The sequence below is a fragment of the Carassius carassius genome, chromosome 36 (genome assembly GCF_963082965.1).
Source record: "Carassius carassius chromosome 36, fCarCar2.1, whole genome shotgun sequence".
In the NCBI taxonomy this organism is placed as follows: Eukaryota; Metazoa; Chordata; class Actinopteri; order Cypriniformes; family Cyprinidae; genus Carassius; species Carassius carassius.
In genome coordinates, this window is record NC_081790.1 from 2,754,654 (window position 1) to 2,776,028 (window position 21,375).

Here is a 21,375-nt window from a genome sequence, read left to right on the forward strand (position 1 = left end):
TATATAGTTTATGTATATGTAATAAATTATATATATGAATATATATATATATATATAGTTTATGTATATGTAATAAATTATATATATGAATATCTAATATATGTATACTTGCATATATTCAATATTTTTTATAATTTAGCATAAGAAAAATATACACACTATACACATATAATGTTTGTTTATATTTTTGGAATAATACAAAATTTTGAATAATAAAAAATAAACACTAAATATTATTTAACAAATAATTTAGAGCTGAGCATTAGAAAAAATATTAAAATTTGTGGGTAAAAACAAGACTAGAAAAAAAAGACACTAAGAAATAAAACTGCTGGACAGTTAGACTTAACTAGTGGATTAGCAAATAACTAGTGGATTAGCAACTAGCAAATAACTAGTGGATTAGCAAAACAAACACAAATTCAGAGATGTATTCTGTATTTTTTGTTTTATTTTGGCATTTCTTTGTTTGCATTTATATTAAGCAAAGTGCATCTCTTTTTTTCTCATCAACACATTGCACAATACATAAATAACAATGCATATAAAACTTCGTATTTACAGGTAATAATATATTTATATTTAACATAAAATACATTTTAGCTTTTATTTCACTTAAATCTTAGTCATTCATTAAACAAGTCCGAGTGAGCTTCCGGTTTCCATTTCTCTCGTAAAACATCCTTCTGAGAACTTCTCACGAAAAACAAAACAGAAAGACAACATAGTCCATAGAAGGTAAGGGCTAGTCCGTCTCCATGAAGGAATGGGGGGCGTGGTGAGGGGCTGGGGCTCGCTGTTATCGGTTATTGAATATGACCTCCAGCCAGCAGGGGCAGCTGCTGATGAACTGTCTGGTGTAGCACTGCCCCCAGCCCTTCACGAAACTAATCTGCACGGTGAAGCCCGTCCGCGGCTGCTGGCTAAACTCGTGGTCATTGGGCCTCTGAAGGCTTCTTGCCTTCTCGAAGTCAAAGGCTTTGATGGAAAAGCCGGGGAATACTTTATGCACCAGCAGCGTACGCGAGTCTGGGTTGTCCAGTGTGGCTGACTTGATGAATATAGGGTAGCAACTCCGGTTATACACCCACACACCATCGGGTTCGCGGCTCAGCTGGATGCCGTAGCCGATCTTGGCCCGAACCATTTGCACCAGTTGACTCTTGTTGTCGGAGGCGAGTTGGCCCAAGCAAAAGCCTGTGCCCTGAGGTAGGTCATAAAAGATGTCCAGAGATGGTTCCTGGACGGAGTATAGGCGCCCAACGCGGGTCTTTTCCTCCCAGTACGCCACCACACACCAATGAGGCTGTTCTCCACGCTCCTGAAGAGCCAGGGAATCTACAGAGAGAGAAGAAAAACATGGTTATTCATAATGCTAGTTAAACTTCAAGTGAACTTCACTGAATCCCTGAAGGAAAAGAAAGGAAAACCCAGATTACCAGGAAAACCCAGATACTTTCTGGTCTACCAATCCCACCAATGGGTAGGCCAATTGATTAACCAACTTGATTATGACCAACTTGGACCAGTAAGAACCATCAGAAAATTGTCTTTACTAGAGTTTCAAACAGAGGAAAAGTGAACAAAGTGTTGATTAAGGAAGTAAAGAGTAGAGCCAATTATTAAATATATCATCAAAGTGAACTTCAATGAATCCCTGCTGGGAAAACTAGAGGATACCAGATCAAGAGGGTTAAACTGATACTTGCTGATCCAAGATGGTTTACAAGTTCTTCCAGCCTGATCAAGATGGACTAGCAGGCTGAAACAAAGACTATCAATGGGTAGGGCCATCTAGACTGGATTATATCCAACTTGGATCAGTAAATTGGCTTTAGTAGACTTTCCAACAAGAACCATTTATTATTTATGCCAATTTAACGTCATCAAGTGAACTTCACTGAATCCCTGCTTGAGCTCAAAGTGGTCAAATTGGTACTTGCTGGTCCAAGGTGGTCTACAAGCTCTTCCAGTCTGACCAAGATGGTCTACCAGGCTAAAACCAAGGCCACCAATGGGTAGGCCAACTGATTTACCATCTAGAATAGATTATTACCAACTTGGACCAGTAAGAACCATACTATATTGGCTTCACTAGACTTTCCAACAAGAACCAAATATTATTTATGCCAATTTAACTTCATCAAGTGAACTTCACAGAATCCTTGCTGGAAAAACCAGAAGATACTAGATCAAGGTGGTCAAATTGGTACTTGCTGGTCCAAGGTGGTCTATTGGGCTAAAACCAAAACCACCAATAGTTTGTGACCAACTTAGACCAGTAAGAACCATCAGAAACTAGCTTTACTAGAGTTTTCAAGTGTTGTCAAATAAGGAAGGAGAGAACTGAGGAGATAAATTGACTAGATTAGATGGGAACACAAAAAGGAAAACACACACACACATTCACACCAGCGCATGACTTCTGTCCAGGAAAACCATCCTGAGCTCTGCCAAACATATCTTGTATCCTTAATTTCAGCGTTGACGAGAGGCAGCGACGGAATGTTAGGAATCTGCCGCCCCGCACAGAGCCGCGCCACTGGCCTCCAGCGCTTGTTTACATTAGCAGTACTGCTTATCATTTGTCTGGGCCGCCTCTGTTCCGTACGCCAACCCGAACAATGTTCTGACGTCAACGCAACAATAAATCTGCAATTGTGCTCGCCCTCACCAACTAACGGCAGTTTTAACAGCGATAGGAGAGAAATCCGCTGTCAACACCCATTCTGAACTTTGTGATGTAACAGTATAGAAGACACACCAAATATATAATAATGCAATGAACTTTATGCAATTTAGTGCCGCCTAGTGGTAACACGTTGGTCCACATCTTGCTCTGTATTTTCTACTACACCATGCTTTGCGCAACGTTTTTGATTTCAGTGAAAACAAAAATCGATCTGACGTCCGGGTTAGTATACAATGTTAAAGTTAAGCAGTTCTTTCTTTGTTTGTCCACAGTAAGGACGGTCTCTCTTTAATCTCAGATCTGGTTAGTAGGCCGTAATTTAACAGGATAGTTAATTACGCACCAACCCAGACTAAGTTGATGACTAGAGTAGGTAAAGCCGTCATTATAACCCTTACAAACATGCTTGTCTGGACATGTTACCATAGTAATACCATTATATGCTTTGAAAGGCTTACAGTGCAATTTAAGTAGCATTGTATGTGAATACAATAATCAAACCGTATCAAGGCATATATTAAAATAACACAGTATTATTGAATCATAGGAAATAACAGCAAGTTAATACTTTATGCTGTGGCAGTACCATGGTACAGTGATAGTGTCAGAATGATTTTTGAATGATCATGTGACACTGAAGACTGGAGTAATGATGCTGAAAATTCACATCTTATCACAGGAATAAATTTAAAAAAATTTTTTACTGTATTTTTAATCTAAAAAAAATGCAGTCTTGGTGAGTATAAAAGACTCTGTGAATGACAAATTGTCATTCAGATGAGCATCATATTACACTCTGTAAAAACCACAGCAATTCCAATCCAATACCATGGTATATATATATTATTATTTCACAGTATTACCATCACTGAAGCACAGTACAGCATCTACTTCCTGTTTACTATTATATGGAGGCAGCTCTTTACAAAGAGGAGCCATTATACTGAGACACAACTAGCAGTTTAATGTTTAGTGTGTGTGTGGTTGCTATGCTCCAGACTGATGCTATTTCAGCCTTAATAGTTGACTAGTCTCTCTGACGACATCGTGTACAGCAAGCAAATCTGAGTAACACACACAAATCATACCTCAAACAGACCTCTGAGTTTGTGTGTGTGTGTGTGTGTGTGTGTGTGTACGGATTTGTGAGTATAAGTTATGAATTTACTACTGCGTGTGTGGCGTCTCTGTGTCGGTCGGTTGGATGACCACAGTGTCACCCTGAATGACATGGTGACAGCCAGACGCAGAGAGTGTCCTGAAATAGAGCGTGCAACATGACACACACACACACACACACACACACACACACACACCTCATGTCTTCTACAGCCTCAAGCCTTCAGTTGACATCCTGAACTCTATTAGTCCAAACACTCTCAACTAGAGCTCTATGAGTTCATTACAGCACAGAAACAGAAACTCAAGGGTCTTCAAAACAAACAGTCAAAAAACTGACTAAATAATATTGATTTTAGCCTATGAATTTTAACATTAATATATTAAAGAATATCAAGAAATTTTTACTGTAACATTTTAATTTATAAAGTAAAGATCTATTGCACAGCACTCTATTTGGAAAGAAAAAGTCTTACTGTAAATTATAATGTATTATATTACATTTTATGAATTCAAAACAGGCTGTTTAATGATTACAAATTCCATTAAATGATTCAAACGTAATCCATAAAAGTTACAATTGAAAATGCATAATTAGGAAACAATAAAACAGAATTTATGGATGAAATAAAATACAATAAAAAAATTATTAAACCAGAAATTTATAAACAAACAAAACAGAATTTGAGAAAAAATAAAATGAAATCCAGAAAAACTACAAGAGGAAGTACAGAATTTGTAAGCAAGCAAGTAAATAAACTAATAAATAAATAACACTGATTTCACAGGGTCCTTTTCAATCTCTCTCTCTTCCCCCCAAGCAGTTTCTTTCTTTCTCTTCTAGAGGGGACAAAACGACTCTACACAAACACACACTCACACACACATCCAGGGTCTTTGTTTATGGTTAAGCTGAAGTCAAATCTCTATTTAGAGCTTTACTGCCTCAGGTAACAAACCATCCTTCCTCTGTCCACACTGGCTCCCTTTGGTCTGAGCACTCGAATACCACACACACACACACACACACACACACACACACACACACACACACACACACACAGAGTGGTGTATTGAGGGGTCGTTGGGCAAAGTTTTTCCATTTAAGGAAACTCCGCTTTTTAAACAGTCACTTTGTACATCAAACAAACAAAAAAACAGCAGAAAGTGTCTGGACATCTAATGAAATCACACACACACAGACGCGAGTCACTCAGCAGTCTGGAGAAGTTAATGATTATTTCTGTCTGTCTCCACACACACACACTGGAGGGAAGTCGGTGTTTTTATTGATCGTCTCTTTTCTGGCTGAGGATCACGGGAGGCGTTAGCCTCTTTTACGATAAGCCGGAGCTGACGGCACGCGGACGTGAATCCAGCAAGCTGCCGTGAGGTCAGGGGTCAGAGGTCAGGGGCCTAAACCTAAACCAGTGATGATGGCAGCACACAATGATCTTCAACATGGGTGATGTGAAGTCTTCAGATGCAAGAAACACAAGTATGCAAAAACGGAGAAGCTAAAAATGTTTTTAGAAAAAATATCTAATTTTTTTAGAAAATTAGATCTACCCCCCCCCCCCCCCCCCAGTTTTGTTGTGTTACTTGGCTGCACAATGTTGTGATTACATATGAAAATATATATATATTTTTTTTTTAATCAAAATAGGAAACTTTACGATTGTAATATTTCACTGTAAAATAAAAAAATTAAGTATTTACAAAATAAAAATAATTACTATTATTACTGTTTTTATGATTCTTATTACTAAATAAAAATATTGTTACTGCGATTATTATTATTATTATTAAATAAAAATATTAAAATAAGTATCACAATTGTAATATATCACTGTTAATAAAAAACGGAGTATTTAAGACAAAAATATTTATTATGATTATTATTAATATCATTACTACGACTACATAAATTTAACAAAATAAAAAAAACACTTGTAACATTTCACTGTAAAATAAAAACGAGTATTTAAGAATAACAACATTAATAATTTTTTAAGAAATTATTTTAAAAATGTCTTTGTATTGTGATTATTATTACTAAATAAAAAATGTACTAAATAAGAAACATTACTATTATTATAACATTTCACTGTAAAATAGAAAAATGAGTATTCAAGAATAACAATAGTAATTTTATTTTACAGTACAACTGCAAAAGCAGAATACTAATATTTAACATATATTTACTAAGATTTAATCTTGCAGCTTTACAACTAGCTATAGAAGAAAAACGTCCACACCACAGCGCCTCTTCTGGTAATTATCTGAACTACAAACAAGGGTTTCGCTAACGCTCACGTTCTTGTGCAGACGAAATGATTGCAGACAACTGGCAGACGTTTGGGATTCGCCAGGCAAAATACCAATAGTATTAAACAAACAAACCCGGAGGCAACTTCTCTGATGTGTGTGTGTCAGTTACGGCTCTATAAATATTATCTTTTTCCTCGGGTGAAGTTATCATAACAACAATCTCACACTCGCTCCACCGAAAGACACGCAGACGGACAGATGGACGGACAGAGATGTTTGGCAACTTCTTTGTTTGGAAGTCAATAAAGGAAACTGGCAATTAGACAGAGAGCCATTACATAACACACACACACACACACACACACACACACAGTGTCAGGAAAACCTGCAACGCACAGGAAATACTTCACGTCGTCCTCCATTGTGATCTAATACGTTGATCAGGCGGCTGGGATTTTATGATGCTCAGGTTGTATACTGTACGCTTGCTGTGGGAGTGTCGGGCCAAAGGAAACCTTTTATGACATCATGTTGATTACGAGGTCAAAGGTCAGCAGTCTAACTCTCTCCACTAATAAAAAGCCATGGCGGTCTCGCCTAAATCCGGTGTCACGACTGATTTTCTGAGTGATGATATGGTGATAATCGGAATAACTAGCACCATTGTTCAGCTTCATTAAATTATGTTGTTTAGTATGATACTGTACAGTACTTAATTACTTATTTTAATCAGATTATTATTTATTAAAAATTGATTTAATTCTTTTTATTAGTTCTAATTTTATAATAATCAATTTTCTATTTATTTTTTCTCATTTATATTCATTATTTTAAAGTATGTTTTATGTATTATAATCAAAAATAAAATAAAAAGATCCCTCATTTTTATTATAAACTAAAATTGTTATTTATTTTAATCTAATTAATGTTTATTTTAACCAAATTGTTATATTTTTCTCTTAATTCACCTTTATATATTTTATTATGTTTTCATTTAGTTATTTTAGCATCTTTTAATTTGCTTGGGTTTTTTTTTTATTATTTAAAGCCTAATTTATGTATTTTAATCACATTTTTATTTATCTCATTCTATTGTTTTATTTTAATTAATGTCTTTTATTTTAGCCTGTTTTTCATTTATCTTATCTTATTTTAATCATATTTTATTCCATTTTTATTTCTTTCTTTTAGTCCTATTTATTTAATAATTATCATTTGATTATTTGTTTACATTTTTTACACTATTTTTCCATAAACTATTCCCCGTCTCCACCAGCACTCCCTTCCAGACCCCGGTTTAAACTACCAGTCAAGCCTGTTGAGCGGAGACGCCCCAGTTGCTGTTTTATTCTCATTTAGACGGTAAATAATTATAGTGTGATGTTCAGTTGTTCATTGCGATCAAGCAGCCAGTCGAACCGCAGACAGTAAGAGACTTTCTGAATGAACGGATCACGTGTGTGCGTGAGAAAACATGCCGTCTGTCTCTGTGTTTAGTTAAGTGATTAGATTGCGGTTTAAGAAAATATTTGCGGCTGAGGTGTCTGGATCCTGAGGGCTATGTTCCTCTTCTAGCCTGAAATGGATGAAGAGCTGCAGTCAGATTCCAAGCTTGATGGCAGAGGAAGTGGCTGGTAGCGAGCGAAAAGCACAACAAAGCGTTCACAGTTCAAAACATGTCGTCAAACGAAGTCGCTCTGGACGTTCAACTAGCCGCTTTGTGTCATTTTCTCGTAATGTTTTCTTTCCGCTCGGCGGAGGCGCCCGGGAGGCACAACCCAAGACTCAAGGCTTTTTCCTCCGAGGCATGATGTCATTTCCTGTGCTGCCCTTTCCTCCTTGCCTAACCCAAACAACCATGGAATGAGGCACCAGGTTGCCACAGTAACAGCGTTTAGGCCCCTTAAAAGGGGGGATTACGGTCTTTGAGGGCCCTACAGACATTAACGGGACGTTTAGAAAGGCCTGATTGTAGATCGGTGGAAGCTGGGAGAGATTCTTCCAAAATCCAGTCATTTGTCCACATCGAAAGCAAAGATGTTTAATATACAAGTTACAATGAGGTTCAGTTGATCTGATGCAATACATTTTGCACTTTATCTGTTTGAAAAACAAGCAAAGAAACTCAAGAATAGTAGCCAACCAAAGTGCATGTGAAAACATTAAGTGTTCTCATTATAAACTAAAATTAGAAATGTTACCTTGGTAACAATCTGAGATCAAATAGATTTAAATTGAGGTATTCAAATTATTATTTAAAAATATGTAAAAATATTACAAAATTAATACGAATTTCAAAAGCACATAATACAATTACAAAAAATTTAAACGTCAATTAGAACTTAAATAAAATAATTTTGGTAACGTATTAAAACATGCGTAAATAAAAAAAAATTACAACAAAAAAAAAGACAAAAGCACATAAAATGACTAAACTACGATTAAAAACATAAAAAGATTACAGTAATTTACAGCTGGTTAAATTTAAAATAAAATAAAAATTAATTTAAAAAAATTGGCTTGGCCAATATAAAAAAAAAAGCTTTATAACAAGGTCGTATTAGTTTACTTCATTAGTTACCATTAACAACTGTAATTGAAAATGTTTGAATTGATATTCCTATTTTATTTGCTATATTTTATTTAAATATTTTTATTGCTATTTTTATAGCTGAGTTAACTAGGGCTGTGCAATTTATTGAAAAAAAAAAACGGTTCGATTTCGATTTTGGCATGCAACGATTATAAAAATCCAATAATCGCGATAAACTGATTATTGTGCCCCCTTCCGCCCCGTTTTGCATCGCTGAGCTTTCGTTCCTCCATAAAAGCCCAATTTCCCATGCAAATCAGTAAAATAATGTAACGTGACATTATTTGCAAAATGGGACATGCTGGATTTATCAAACTATATTTATTCATGTTTTTAAAAGCATGAAAGAGAACCTGTGCTGCTCCTCAGGAAGAGATATGCGCTCATATCTTTAAATAAATCACTCATATAAAGTTTTGTCTTATGGTCCCCTCATAATCGTGTTAAATTATCGTGATTACAATATTGACCAAAATAATTGTGATTATGATTTCTGCCATAATCGAGCAGCCATACTGTTACTATTGCATAACCTAAAGGAGACAGTATTGTAAAGAAACCCTTCATCTGTCTCTCAGCACAGGAAGTCTGTCTGATATATTAAGGTTAACTCTTAATTCAGACTAACCAGGACAAACAGTGCTCAGACTCTCATCCAGTAATCCCAAACACACACACATACTCTCTCATATACAACATTTAAGTTCAAGCATGTTTGTAGCGTCTCATCACATCGAGTGAATTAGGAGGTCAGAGAGACGCTTTCACTGGGAGTGTGTTTCCAGTGAGCCCGACTTTTCTTCCTCTGCCTCTTTCTTTTCCTCCCCTCCTCCTCGTCTCTGAGCTCCATTCACTCGTTTCAGCAGGAAAAACACACCTCTGAACGAAAGCGGGACACAAACGCAGTCAGAAATGTAAATGGAGTCGGGACTCGGGAGGAGGCGTTTGTCCGGGACTGAAGCACTCCATCTTTCATCCCACACACACACACACACACACACACACACACACAAACAAGAAACACAAAACAAATGCTGGAGGAGGCCAGGGAAAGGGAGCACCACACACACACACACATTTTAACATGTGTTTATGTAAAGCTTCCATCATTTAGCCGTTCTTATCTGAAAACCCATCTAAAAAACCTTCACACACACACACACGCCGCCCAGCACTGAATTAAACACCATCATAAAAACTCTTTAAAGTCACTGTAATGAGAAGCATCTGTATGCAGGAACCAGGCCTAGACCAAACAAATCTCTCTCTCTCTCTCTCTCTCTCTCTCTCTCTCTCTCTCTCTCTCTCTCTCTCTCTGTCTCTCTTTCTCTCTGTCTGTCTCTCTCTCTCTCTCACTCTCTCTCTCTCTCTCTCTCTCTGTCTCTCTCTCTCTCTAATTAAATATACATTTACAATGTGACATGTTGCCTTGGCAATTAACTGAAATAAATGGAATAAAATAAAACAAACATTTATAAAAAAATAAAATAAAAAGGTGTATAACAATTAATAAAACAAACTAAAATTAAAGAATAAATTATACAAATAAATGCTAATTCAAAATAATATTAAATAGAACAAGTATTCATTTATAGATTTATAATAGAATAATAATACTGCAATTTTTCGGTACTGTTTCTGATCAAACAGATTCGATTGATTTAAATTGGGGAAAAAAAGCCTAGTTGACTATTAGTTAACATCATCCAATATACTTCATGGCCTTGCAGACATCAGTGGATCAGGAAAGTATTTTTAGATGCACAGGAAGTTTAAACATTGTGATGAAAGATTACACAGACAAATTCCTGTTGTTTGGAATTATGTGCATGATATGATCAGGAATGTGCATTAAGGATTTCAGGTTGACTTCAAGCTACTCAGCTCTGTTTAGGATTCAACAAACCAGCACAAATGGGTTCAAAGATGGTCTTGAGCTCCTACCTGAGAACCCCATAGGGGCCGAATACACAGTTCCTCCAGTTTCAGTGGAAGCAGGCACAGAACCTGGAGAATCTGCGGAGAAACAGAGTGACAGCTGTCAATCACAGGGTTAAAAGGCCCACCCAGTTCTTAGGACAAAAATACATATCGGCCTCATTCTGGGTCGTTCATTTTCCTGCTCCTTCCACTTTTCTGTCATGCAAAATACATAAAGTTCTGAGATCGAAGTCTGCGCCAAGAAAGCTAGCGAGAGCGGCTGCACTCTAATAGCAATACACTGTTTAGCAGGATATACTCCATCCAGTCCAAAACAACGAGCTAGTCAGGAAATAGCAGCAGCCTTGAAAACTGTGTACAGTAAAATTTCTAATTGGCGTGCGAGCAGACAGGAAAAACACTCTGTCGCTCCCTCTTTCATGTTAACCCTTTAATAAACGGGGCTGGATTATTGTCTCCATATGTTTGGATCTAACGTCAGGATCCTAGAGTTACTGTGATCAAACAACTGCAGGAGAAAGTGCGTCAGTCTCAATGAAAGCTGAACGTCTCTCAATGCAGATCACTTACCTGGGTAATTTATGGTAAATATAATCATAAATCTTATTCGTGGCAGTTTAGCTAACACATGGTTAATGCTACAAAGATAAGAAGCCAAAAACTTTAGGTTTCTAAAGGAACAGGCTATTGCTAACTTAGGCTAACCCAAGCTTAGGATTTTGAAAACACCTCAAACGTTAGCATTAGCCTGACTTACTTTCTTTAACAAGACTTCTCATCGAATTAGCTTTTGCAAGCTTCTGAATTTGTGGTTAAACATGAATAATTTCCTAGTAAATAGTCAATTTTGTTCAATGTCTTTACACAAACTAGTGTGCTAGACGCGATTAAAACCGGTTCCCATAACAGATCAAGAAATAAACAGTTACATAGTGATTTATGGTAAATTTGGAGCAGTTTAGTTAATACTTGGTTTACGCTAACAAAATTAAGAAGTGAAAAACTTTAGGGTTGAATTGCTAAAACAACAGGCTAATACTAATTGTGAGTCTCTAACCCACAAATATTACCATATTTGACATCAAATTAGCTTAGCTTTTGGGGAAACACTTACTGACTAAATGTAGGATGAAACATGAATCGGTTTAATGCCTTTACATAAACTAGAGTCACGACAATAGTCGAGTTGTAAATCCCTACCTAAATATGAATAATGATTAAATAATAAAGTTCACAAATACATACATAATGCACAGCAACATCTAATGTCTAATTTGTTTTCCCAAAATTGGGGTTCACAAACTGCAAGGACTTCATGATTTAATGAAAAGATACTAGTTAATTACATTTTAAAATAAAAACAATCAAAATGAAACACTTACTAAAAAGTTTAAATAGCTGAAGTTATGTAACCATTCACCAATATCCCAAAATTTTGTGAATCGCTTCTCTAGGAAGATTTCCATTGACATCTAAGACATATCATTGATTTATCATGAGCTTTTGGACGTGTACCATGGTGACATCCTTCCACATGTAAAGATGATGGGTTTTTAAGTGTAATGTTAGAGAGTATTTCCAAAAATTAGCCAATTTGTGAGCATAAACTGTGAAATGGTTTCACTTTGGGAAGCAACCTTGGGAGTTGGACACAGTCCCTGAGCTGTGGTCAGTCTAATGAGACACACGGTCAAACCTGAACCTGACCACAAAAAGAGAGAGAGAGAGAGCGAGGAACCTTCAGAGATCCAGACGTCTTTAAGACTCAAATCAGACGAGTCTAGCGTGTAAACGGATCGCGTGACGTGGCAAAAATAGCAACCACAATCAGCCGAACCCTTCTAGAATTTAGCAAAGCCAACGACATTTTAATAGTTCTTGGTGAAACTTTGCTTTCTTTGTCATTATAAGTGTGAATGTTTGCGTCTGAGAGCTTAAAGTGATTGATATGCAAATTGCGCTTGCATCAACGGTCATTTCGTCGCACCTAGACATCAACAACGTGTGAATGTGACAGTCAAACTGTCTCCCTCGTCCTGACGTTATCAACGAGACACACCACACACACTCGAACAAGTGACGAATAACTTCCTCCCAGCATTCAATGTCACTCTCTCTTTCAGTCAAAGAAAATCGCCCGTCTTCTATTGTTCTCTGTCTCACGTCCAAGAGCCAAACGCAGCTAATGGAAGTGTGTGTGTGTGTGTGTGTCCTCATAGGAAATGTCCTCCCCAAACTGTCTTTCCTGTCCTCCACCGCAGTGCATTTTCTCGTTCACGCTCTTGCTTTCTCTCGCAGTCGCTCCGAAACCCCAAACTGATTCATAGAAGTAGAATGACTCAAAGATCGAGAGCCAATGTCAGTCAGCGTAGAGTCGTTCCCACACACACACACACACACACTAGTAACTATAAACATATCGAGATGCACATATTTGGACGCAAAGAAAGCATTTCGAAACAGGCGCTCGTCAAAACTAGGCTGAATTTCTCAATAAGTAAGTGATACTGTTTAACCGAGCAGATTTGGCTGGGATTGAGAAGGATCTTTACGGGGCGATCGGAAGGAAATCTAATTCGGGACGCTGCCAAACAAAACACGCTTATCTGAAGCCAATATACAGGACATGCTCAAGAGCCAAACGGCATTATGGGTAAAGAGAAAGCAAACGCTCAGAGGAAAGACGCAAAGCGACACTCCCAAAACCTCAGATTAATTCACTAGATAAATCAGCTCTCTCAGCTTTTCCTTCATGTGATCCACGTTTCTGAAGTCCTCACAAACATTCAAACCACTTGCATCATTCGGACCAAACAACGAATCGTAACCATATTCATATACTGTGCTATTAATGCATTTTCTCCAATTACGAGCACTTAGCATCTTAGAGAAGTGATAGTTAAGTATGGTAATCATTCAGTACTGTGGTAGAAACACTAAAGTATACATGAAAGCATGCCACAAAATAATTACTATCTTCATATACCACATTATTACCATGGTACAATGTTTAAACAGCATAGCAAACTTACTAAGATTTTCAAAAGAGTATCATTACATATAGCAGGGTACTAAATGATTACCATATTCATGCACCATGGTATTTATGTGGTAAAAACACCATGGTATTACCACTGTACATGTCCAAAACCTTCATATTTTTAACTCAAACAAAACTTTTTGAAGTCTCCACGTCCAAATTTAAGATGGAACATAAACACACCAGGTGGTTTAAGAAAATTGGTGGGATGGTATTTCAATGGACAGAATACCATGGTATAACTATAGAAAATGTCTAAAAACTTGCATTGTATGCTTTTTTCTAACTCAAACTAATGATTTAAAAAATGTGCACATTGGCTTAAATTTAAGAAAAATCTTGCACATATCAAACTGTTTAATGAAACTGGTGGAATGGTATGTAAATTGTGAGAATATAATGGTATTACCATAGTAAAGGCCAAACATTTTTAACATTGACATTTTTTTTTAAGTAAAATTAAACTTTTTGAAGACTCCACATCCGTTCGCATGTAAAATTTATTTTAAGTATTATCTATGAGCGCTCAGTATAGACGAGCCTCTTATGCAACTATAATAACGCGTCTGTGAGAGAAATCCCGCAGATGTAGCACACTGTAGGTATGTATGGTATTTAAATGGTACAAAAATACCATGGTATTATCATAGTAAATGTGCAAAAAATAATAGTTGCAAGGAGTTTTCAATTAAAAACAAATGTAAGATTCCAAATCATCTTAAATGTTCAACTTTTAAGGTGGTTTAGGAAAAACCATTGGGATGGTATTTAAATACTGAGAATACCATGGTAATACCATAGTAAATGTACAATAGAACCCTCCACATCTGCTTAAATTCAAGATGAAACTTCAACTTACCAGGTGGTTTAAGAAAATCGGTGGGATATCTTGAGTACGGGGGTGGGGGGGATTCTGGAGGAGAAGAGAGAGAGAGAGAGAGAGACTGTGAGTGGAGATGTGGGCTGATGATAAGGCCTGGCATTCTCTGGGAAAAGTGTTTGTGTAGTGCTGAGGGTTACAGGCAGGACAGCTCTGATAAACACACGGCCGCCTGGCGCCAGACTCCACACACACACACACACACACACACACACACACACACACACACTGATCACTGCAAACTAACTTCACTGAACTCTGGGGCCTCCGGCGGGTTTCACATGAACAACCACAGACTGCAGGTTCAGTCCAGCTAAAAACTCTCATGCATTTATCCACATGGAAACACAACATTCATCAGTGTGTAAGAATAATAATTATAATCAGTAGCTCATACCAAGACACATATTCGATGAAACGGTTGGTTCAGCTTTTGAACCAAACAGACCAAATATGATGTATGTAAGAATGTGCATTATTTGTCAAAACGATTGCTTGTATTTATCTTTATAACTCCGTTCTTATTCATCTTCCTTAATCATGTTTTCATGTTTTGTAAAAGCTGCAGTTTGATTGATATCAACTGGAATGCAGGAATAAAAAAAAAACATGATATGGAAACATTTATAACATTTTTTAACTCTTCATATATAACAGAAGAAAAATTGTCTAATATTATTTATTATTATATTTTATTCTCTATTCCATTCTATTCTATTATGATCTTCTGCATATGAAAGCCAAAATAACGTTTAGTTGAAACCTTTTCTCTATTCTATATTATATTAGCCTAAACAAACACACACACACACACACACACACACACGCATACGTCTATAAATATATATAAACATGCTATGTGTTATTATAGTACTGCATAAGCACTATATGAAACATTTACAACAACCAGAATTATTTTAGTTCAAATCCCCTATATTATTTCCACCTCTGTTCTGTTCTATTTGATTCTATTCCATCCTAAGCTGTAATTAAACGCCACTGTTGTGTGGATGTTTTTACAGTCCTATACGAGCGCTCAGTATAGACGAGCCTCTAATGCAACTATAATAACGCGTCTGTGAGAGAAATCCCGCAGATGTAGCACACTGTAGATCTCAGAGAGGACGTACCGAGCTCGCACAGTCTGCTCATATGATGCGGGTTGCAGCACACGTGATCCGGGTTGATTTTCCCGTAAGATTCACAGCACGAAAGTCTCTTTAATTCCGAGGAATGCCGGAGGTCCGGCCACCGGAACACCTTGTAGAGCAGCAGCGGCAGCGGGAGCGACTGCTGACCCAGCCTGGTGTCCGCTTTCCCCGGCAGGAGGAGGCAGGGGCTGCGCGCTCCGCCGTGGGACTCCACCGCCTGCAGAAGCACCTCCAGCTGCTTCTCCTTGATCTTCTTCAGGATCGAGTATGTCAGCGCCTTCAGTTCGGCCTCGGTGCCGGGGTTCGGCTTACTGGCGCCCGGTTTCCCGAGACAGCAGCCCGCGGCGCCGCTGGTGTCCGCGTCTCCGTTGCCCTCCGCGGGCGCACGGCTCCTCCAGAGTCGCCTGACGAGCCCCGATCGTTTGGTCCTGAACATGCGGGACGACAAGAGGGTTCCCCGGCTACAAAACGGCCATTTTGTCCGCAAGTCATGAAGATCCGGAGGTCCGAATCCACAGGCGCAGAGCAGACGGCGGAGAAACGGCGAGCAGGAGAAGCGCACGCGATCCGTTTCATACGCCAGACTTTACTATTTCACCCCACTGAATCCAAAAGGGAAACGCTGAAACGACTGTCTGGGTTTGCTGGGTACGAGCTCGGATCTGATGTCAGTGCGCAATCATCGGAACCGATCCGCGAGAGACGAGTTCGGTCGTAATCCACAGCGCTCGCTCGGATCGGGGATGATTAATCTGCCGTTTACTTCATTTGACATCAAATCTGCAGCTCGGATCGGACTGAAAAAAGGCTTTAAATCCACATCAGACCGCGCTGAAGAAAACCTCTCATGAGAATTCGGACGGTACGATAATACAACGCTCGAGATATCCACAAATATCCGTCTCCAGAGCGCGAGCGCGCGACGTTTCCGAGTCGATGAAGAACTGAAGGACTGAGAACGAGCTGAAGATCAGACGCCTCTGCCTCTCTCTCTCTCTCTCTCTCTCGCGCGCGCGCTCGCTCTCTCTCTCCGTGTGTGTGTGTGTACGTGTGTCTCCGCGTCTCTCATTGGCGCGTCGGAGGTCATGTGATTGTCTAGACACCCTGTCGCTTTAAAAAAAAAAAAAAAAAAGTACCGGCAGGAAAAAGTGATTGTGTTGCGCAAACATAAAACAAAGTAACATGCACCATCAGACTGACGCATGGGACGCGGGTTTTATAAAGTTACAGCGTAACTGGCAGAATTAGAGTGTGTTTGTGCTGGTTGTGTTGTTGTGCTATAAAGTCTCATTTAAGGAAACACACACACACACACTGGCGCCAGGCGCACAGGTAAATTCACATTAAGAATGAAACACACACACACACACACACTGAAAATAAAAACAAACTCAACAAATGTTTATGATGCAATCATGACATGTTTGGATGGAAACATTTCTTGTAGGTAAATTGTGAAATTTAAATACAAATATGCTGAAATAACATAAAAATAGTACATATGCATATATTTATGATATAGGCTACGTGATCTATATTACACTTTGGAACAAAATAGTAAATTATTCTTAATCTTTTTTGTAAATTGTTTTTTTTTAATCAATACATTACTTGTAAAATTATGTGATCAATTATATTTATTTTATTTGAACTCATTATTTACTATTATTACTGTTTATTTTTATTATAATTAATAATTTTCAACAATTATTTTCTAATAAAACAAACGTATTATTTAAAATTATTATATTATCTAAATATAAGATATATATTTTTATAAAAATATTTAATTAACATTAATAATCTTGTTATACATAACATGTACATTGTTATTTTCATGTTGGGAAAATACTTAAACTGTTTTAATATTAACAAAAATAATAATTATTATATGGGCAGTGTTTGTAAATGGGTGAACATGTTCCTGTCTGTATTTAGTCTGCCGCCTATTGGTGAGAAATATTTCACATTGTCAAAGTACATACACACACACACACACGGCTGAAAGAGTCAGTAACGGTAATGAAAATCATTTTCTGATGATGTGTAGGGCTCTGTTCTCATGAACAGCTCGTTTGTCTGCTGAAGGGGTCGCGACCTTTGATCAATGGCTCGCGCCGCTTGACAAACGGGCTGCGTGCGCGCTCACAAAGACTGTAGTTACGCAATCAGAGCTGCGTGCCTCTTTTCGCGATGACGTCACGACGGGAACGTTCCAAATAATTAATGAATTAAAAAAATAAGTGAAAGAAACAACTTCAGACTTCATGTCATTCAATAAAAGACACACACACACACACACACACACACACACACACACACACACACACACACACACACACACACAGATAGTGTTTCACTACAGGGCATCAGAAAAATGACGATGATGATGGTGGGCTGCTATTGTTTATGGATAAAGATCTGTCCTTCTATCTATAATAAATCATTACATTTTAGTTTTATTTAAATATTTTATATGATTTCTAATTAGTTTTTTATTCATATTTCCCATTATTTTAACATTATTTTATTGTATTAATTTTCTATTTTTTATCCTTAAGTAATTTCTTTTTAAGTTATTACTGAATTTTTCAGTCCTTGATTTACTGTTATTTAAATAAATCTTTTATTGTTTTCTACGTAATTTTTGTAATTTATCATGAATTCTTTTATCTATGCATGTATGCTTTTATGTTTTACATTTATTTAAATTGTGTCTTACAAAAGCCCTATGTCAGTTATTTGTGAGTTTTGGCAACACTGAGTGACCTGTGAGGGAATGACATTCATGACTCCAGGCACAAAACAGCTGTTTATTTTTCAAACATGGACTCACCTGATAGATCAGCAATAAACTGCATGAAGCTCAGACGGAGAACAGCTCAGCTCAAACTCTGTCCAGATCTCACGGACGTCACTCCACTGGAGGAACCAGAAGCAGTTTCATGTGCTTCGTGGCCTGATGTACGAATCAGTCATTCTGAGAAGTAAAAACCACTATAAACGGTCTACATATACAGCATGAGCTCCAGCATGTGTTCACATTGAGTCAAGTGTATTTAACTGGATTCGTACAGCTGATGTGAATTTCAGAGAATTCCTGTGTCTCACACTGAAGCAGATCATTTGACTGCTAGAAACCCAAACAACAGACCACAGGAAGCTGACCCTATTGATGAGGTCAAAGGTCACGCTGTGAGAGCGGAACGAAAGCAGAATTGAGAATGCAGTGTATAAACAAGCTGTTTATGTATCTATCTCTGTCTGTCTGTTAGTTAGTTTGTTTTTTAGCAATAGTGATTTTTATTTTTTGGTGATAATTCAGAGGAGTTTGCATTTTTTAGTAATAGATTTGAATGATTTTTATTTAAATGTTTATTGCTAGTTGGGAGCAATTTCATTTCTTTAGCAATAGTTATTGTGACTTATTTTTAGCAATAGTTCCTAGGAATTAGATTTATATGTGATTTATATTTTTTGTGATAACTCGGAGCAATTAAAAAAAAAATTCTGATCACTCTGAGCAATTAATTTTTTTTGCGCTAGTTCTCAGCAATTTGAATTTTTTTGCGATAGCTCTGAGCAATTGACATTTTTTTGTGATAGTTCAGAGCGATTTTCTTAATCTTTTAATTCTTTTTGCTATAGCTCTGAGCGATATTTATTTTTTGCGATCATTGAGCTATTTGTTTTTTTGTGATAGCTCGGAGCAATTTTTTTTGCGATCATTCTGAGCAATTTGTATATTTTTGAGATAGCTCTGAGCGATTTTAATTTTCTATAATAGTTCTGAGCAATTTTTCCCATCCATCCATCTATCTGAAAAGGTATGTAAACAGGTATGAAAATGAATAAAAATGACAACCACATAAAATTACTAAACTAAATTTAATTGGCTAAGTTTGAAATCTGAAAATATACAAATAAATGTTCATTCAACTGAATTTGCTAAATCTTAAACAGCCCTGGCAGCTCTCTATTCAAGCGTCGTCCTAACAGATGTGGATGTCCAGCATTATCAGTGTAAAAGCCTGCATGTTAAAGACGGGCCTCTCCTCACAATCCCTGCAGCACTTTCATGTGTTCAGCCTCTCTGAATGTATGTAATTACCTCATATAATTACCCTGCTGTATTGAAGAACACAAGCTACATCAAACTGCGTCTAATGGAGCCGCTATAAGGTCCGACACGGCCCCTATATCGACAGAAGAGCGATTTAGAGAGCTAGAAGAGGACATTTACTCAACTTGAAAGCCAAACTGATGGAACGAAAGCAGAAGAATCACTTCACTGAGAGGTTTGACAGAAGGAAACACAACAGCAGGGAAGTGTGTGCGGCCGCTGGCGTCTCATCTAGTGTTCGGCACAAAGCGGCTCCCTGAATGAATCAAACGGGACAGGAGCCCCAGATGGGAAGCCATATGCCCCGCTCTGCCTGCGTCTCTCAATGGATGCCACTGTAAAAGCTGGAACTGCTTTATGCCAATCAGATGAACTCTAGACCCCACTTCACCAGTCTGATACGACTTTCAGTTGCTCTGAAAACTTTGGCCCGTTCCTACACGGAGAGCTCGGAGCTCCAGAACTGGATGAGCTACTGAGGAGAAAACCAAAATAAACCAGAGATCGCACTGATCTGGAACGACAACTGTTGCACTGCGGTTACTAAGGTGTTCTGAGCAGTAATGTTATGCGGTTGCTAAGGTGTTCCAGGCAGTTTTTAGAATGTTATGCATTTGCTAACATGTACATTTTTTTAGCAATAGTTTTTATTTTTTATTATGTTTTAGCGATAATTCTGAGCAATTTTTTAATGGTTTTATTTTTTAGTGACAGTTCTTAGATTTTTTTTTTTTTTTTGTGATAATCTTCTAAGAGATTTTTATTTGTAGCTATATTTCTGAGCAGTTTAATTTTTAAGCAATCGTTCTTAGAATTTTTTTTATTTTTAAGCAATAGTTATATTTCTATAACTTTTAAGCAATAGTATATTTTATATTAATAGTTTTTGAGTAATAGAGTGATTCTTATGTTTTAGCAATAATTCGGAGTAATTTTTTTACAGTAATTTCTGAGTGATGTTTTAGTGATAATTTTTTTGTGGTTTTATTTTTTAGTGACAGTTCTTAGAGATTTTTATTTTTTAGCAATAGTCCTGAGCAATGAATCTTTTATTTGTGATAATTCTGAGTGGTGAAATTTATTTTAGTGATAATTCAGAGATTTTTTTTTTTTTTGCAATAATTCGGAGAAATTTTTTAGCGATAGTTCTTAGATATTTTTATTTTTTAGCTATATTTCTGAGCAATTTTTTATTTTCTTTAGTGATTTTTGTAGTGTTGCTCTGTCCTCTGTCCATAATTTAAACCCTCAAGTCTGTGTGATATTCTGCTCTTTAGATATCAGTCAATCTACCTTTAACAGCATTTCTAATGGCAAAATGCCTACAGCATGGCAGTCTTCATGGTGATGCCCCAGTCGTGCAGGAGTGGGTGAGATCCGGAGAATGACCCAGACATGTGACCTGATGTCTGCTGGGAAATACCCAGACTGACTGACATTTATACGCAGATGTGAGTAATGCATCACAAAAACCATCAAACTTATATTTCATTTATTTATGAGGCAGCAGACTGGTCTTATTATCAATAACTAAAACCATTTTAAAAACATTTTTGTTAATTGAA

General features: G+C 37.2%; 1 protein-coding gene across 2 annotated transcripts; it reads right to left on the minus strand.

Annotated features, from left to right (window-relative positions):
- Positions 1 to 429: 429 nt before the first annotated feature.
- On the minus strand, positions 430 to 18,832 carry LOC132116908 (mothers against decapentaplegic homolog 7-like). 2 transcript variants are annotated; one of them, XM_059525800.1, is made up of 4 exons: positions 18,524 to 18,832; positions 14,516 to 14,569; positions 10,620 to 10,691; positions 430 to 1,338 (listed from the first exon to the last, which is right to left on the minus strand). In XM_059525800.1, exons 1-4 carry the CDS (start codon positions 18,546 to 18,548, stop codon positions 800 to 802), a joined length of 690 nt encoding a protein of 229 aa, XP_059381783.1. In that variant the 5' UTR covers positions 18,549 to 18,832; the 3' UTR covers positions 430 to 799. The 2 variants fall into 2 exon arrangements, with proteins under 2 accessions (XP_059381783.1, XP_059381782.1); XM_059525799.1 differs by lacking the exon at positions 18,524 to 18,832 and adding an exon at positions 15,667 to 16,692.
- Between the last annotated feature and the right edge of the window lie 2,543 nt (positions 18,833 to 21,375).

Coding starts and splice junctions, on each gene's coding strand:
- LOC132116908 (XM_059525799.1), bottom strand. CDS start 16,123: ATGTTCAGGACCAAACGATCGGGGCTCGTCAGGCGACTCTGGAGGAGC. Junction 14,570..15,666: donor GAGCAGACTGTGCGAGCTCG/GTACGTCCTCTC, acceptor CTTCTCCTCCAG/AATCCCCCCCACCCCCGTAC. Junction 1,339..10,619: donor GGCCCCTATGGGGTTCTCAG/GTAGGAGCTCAA, acceptor CTCTCTCTGTAG/ATTCCCTGGCTCTTCAGGAG.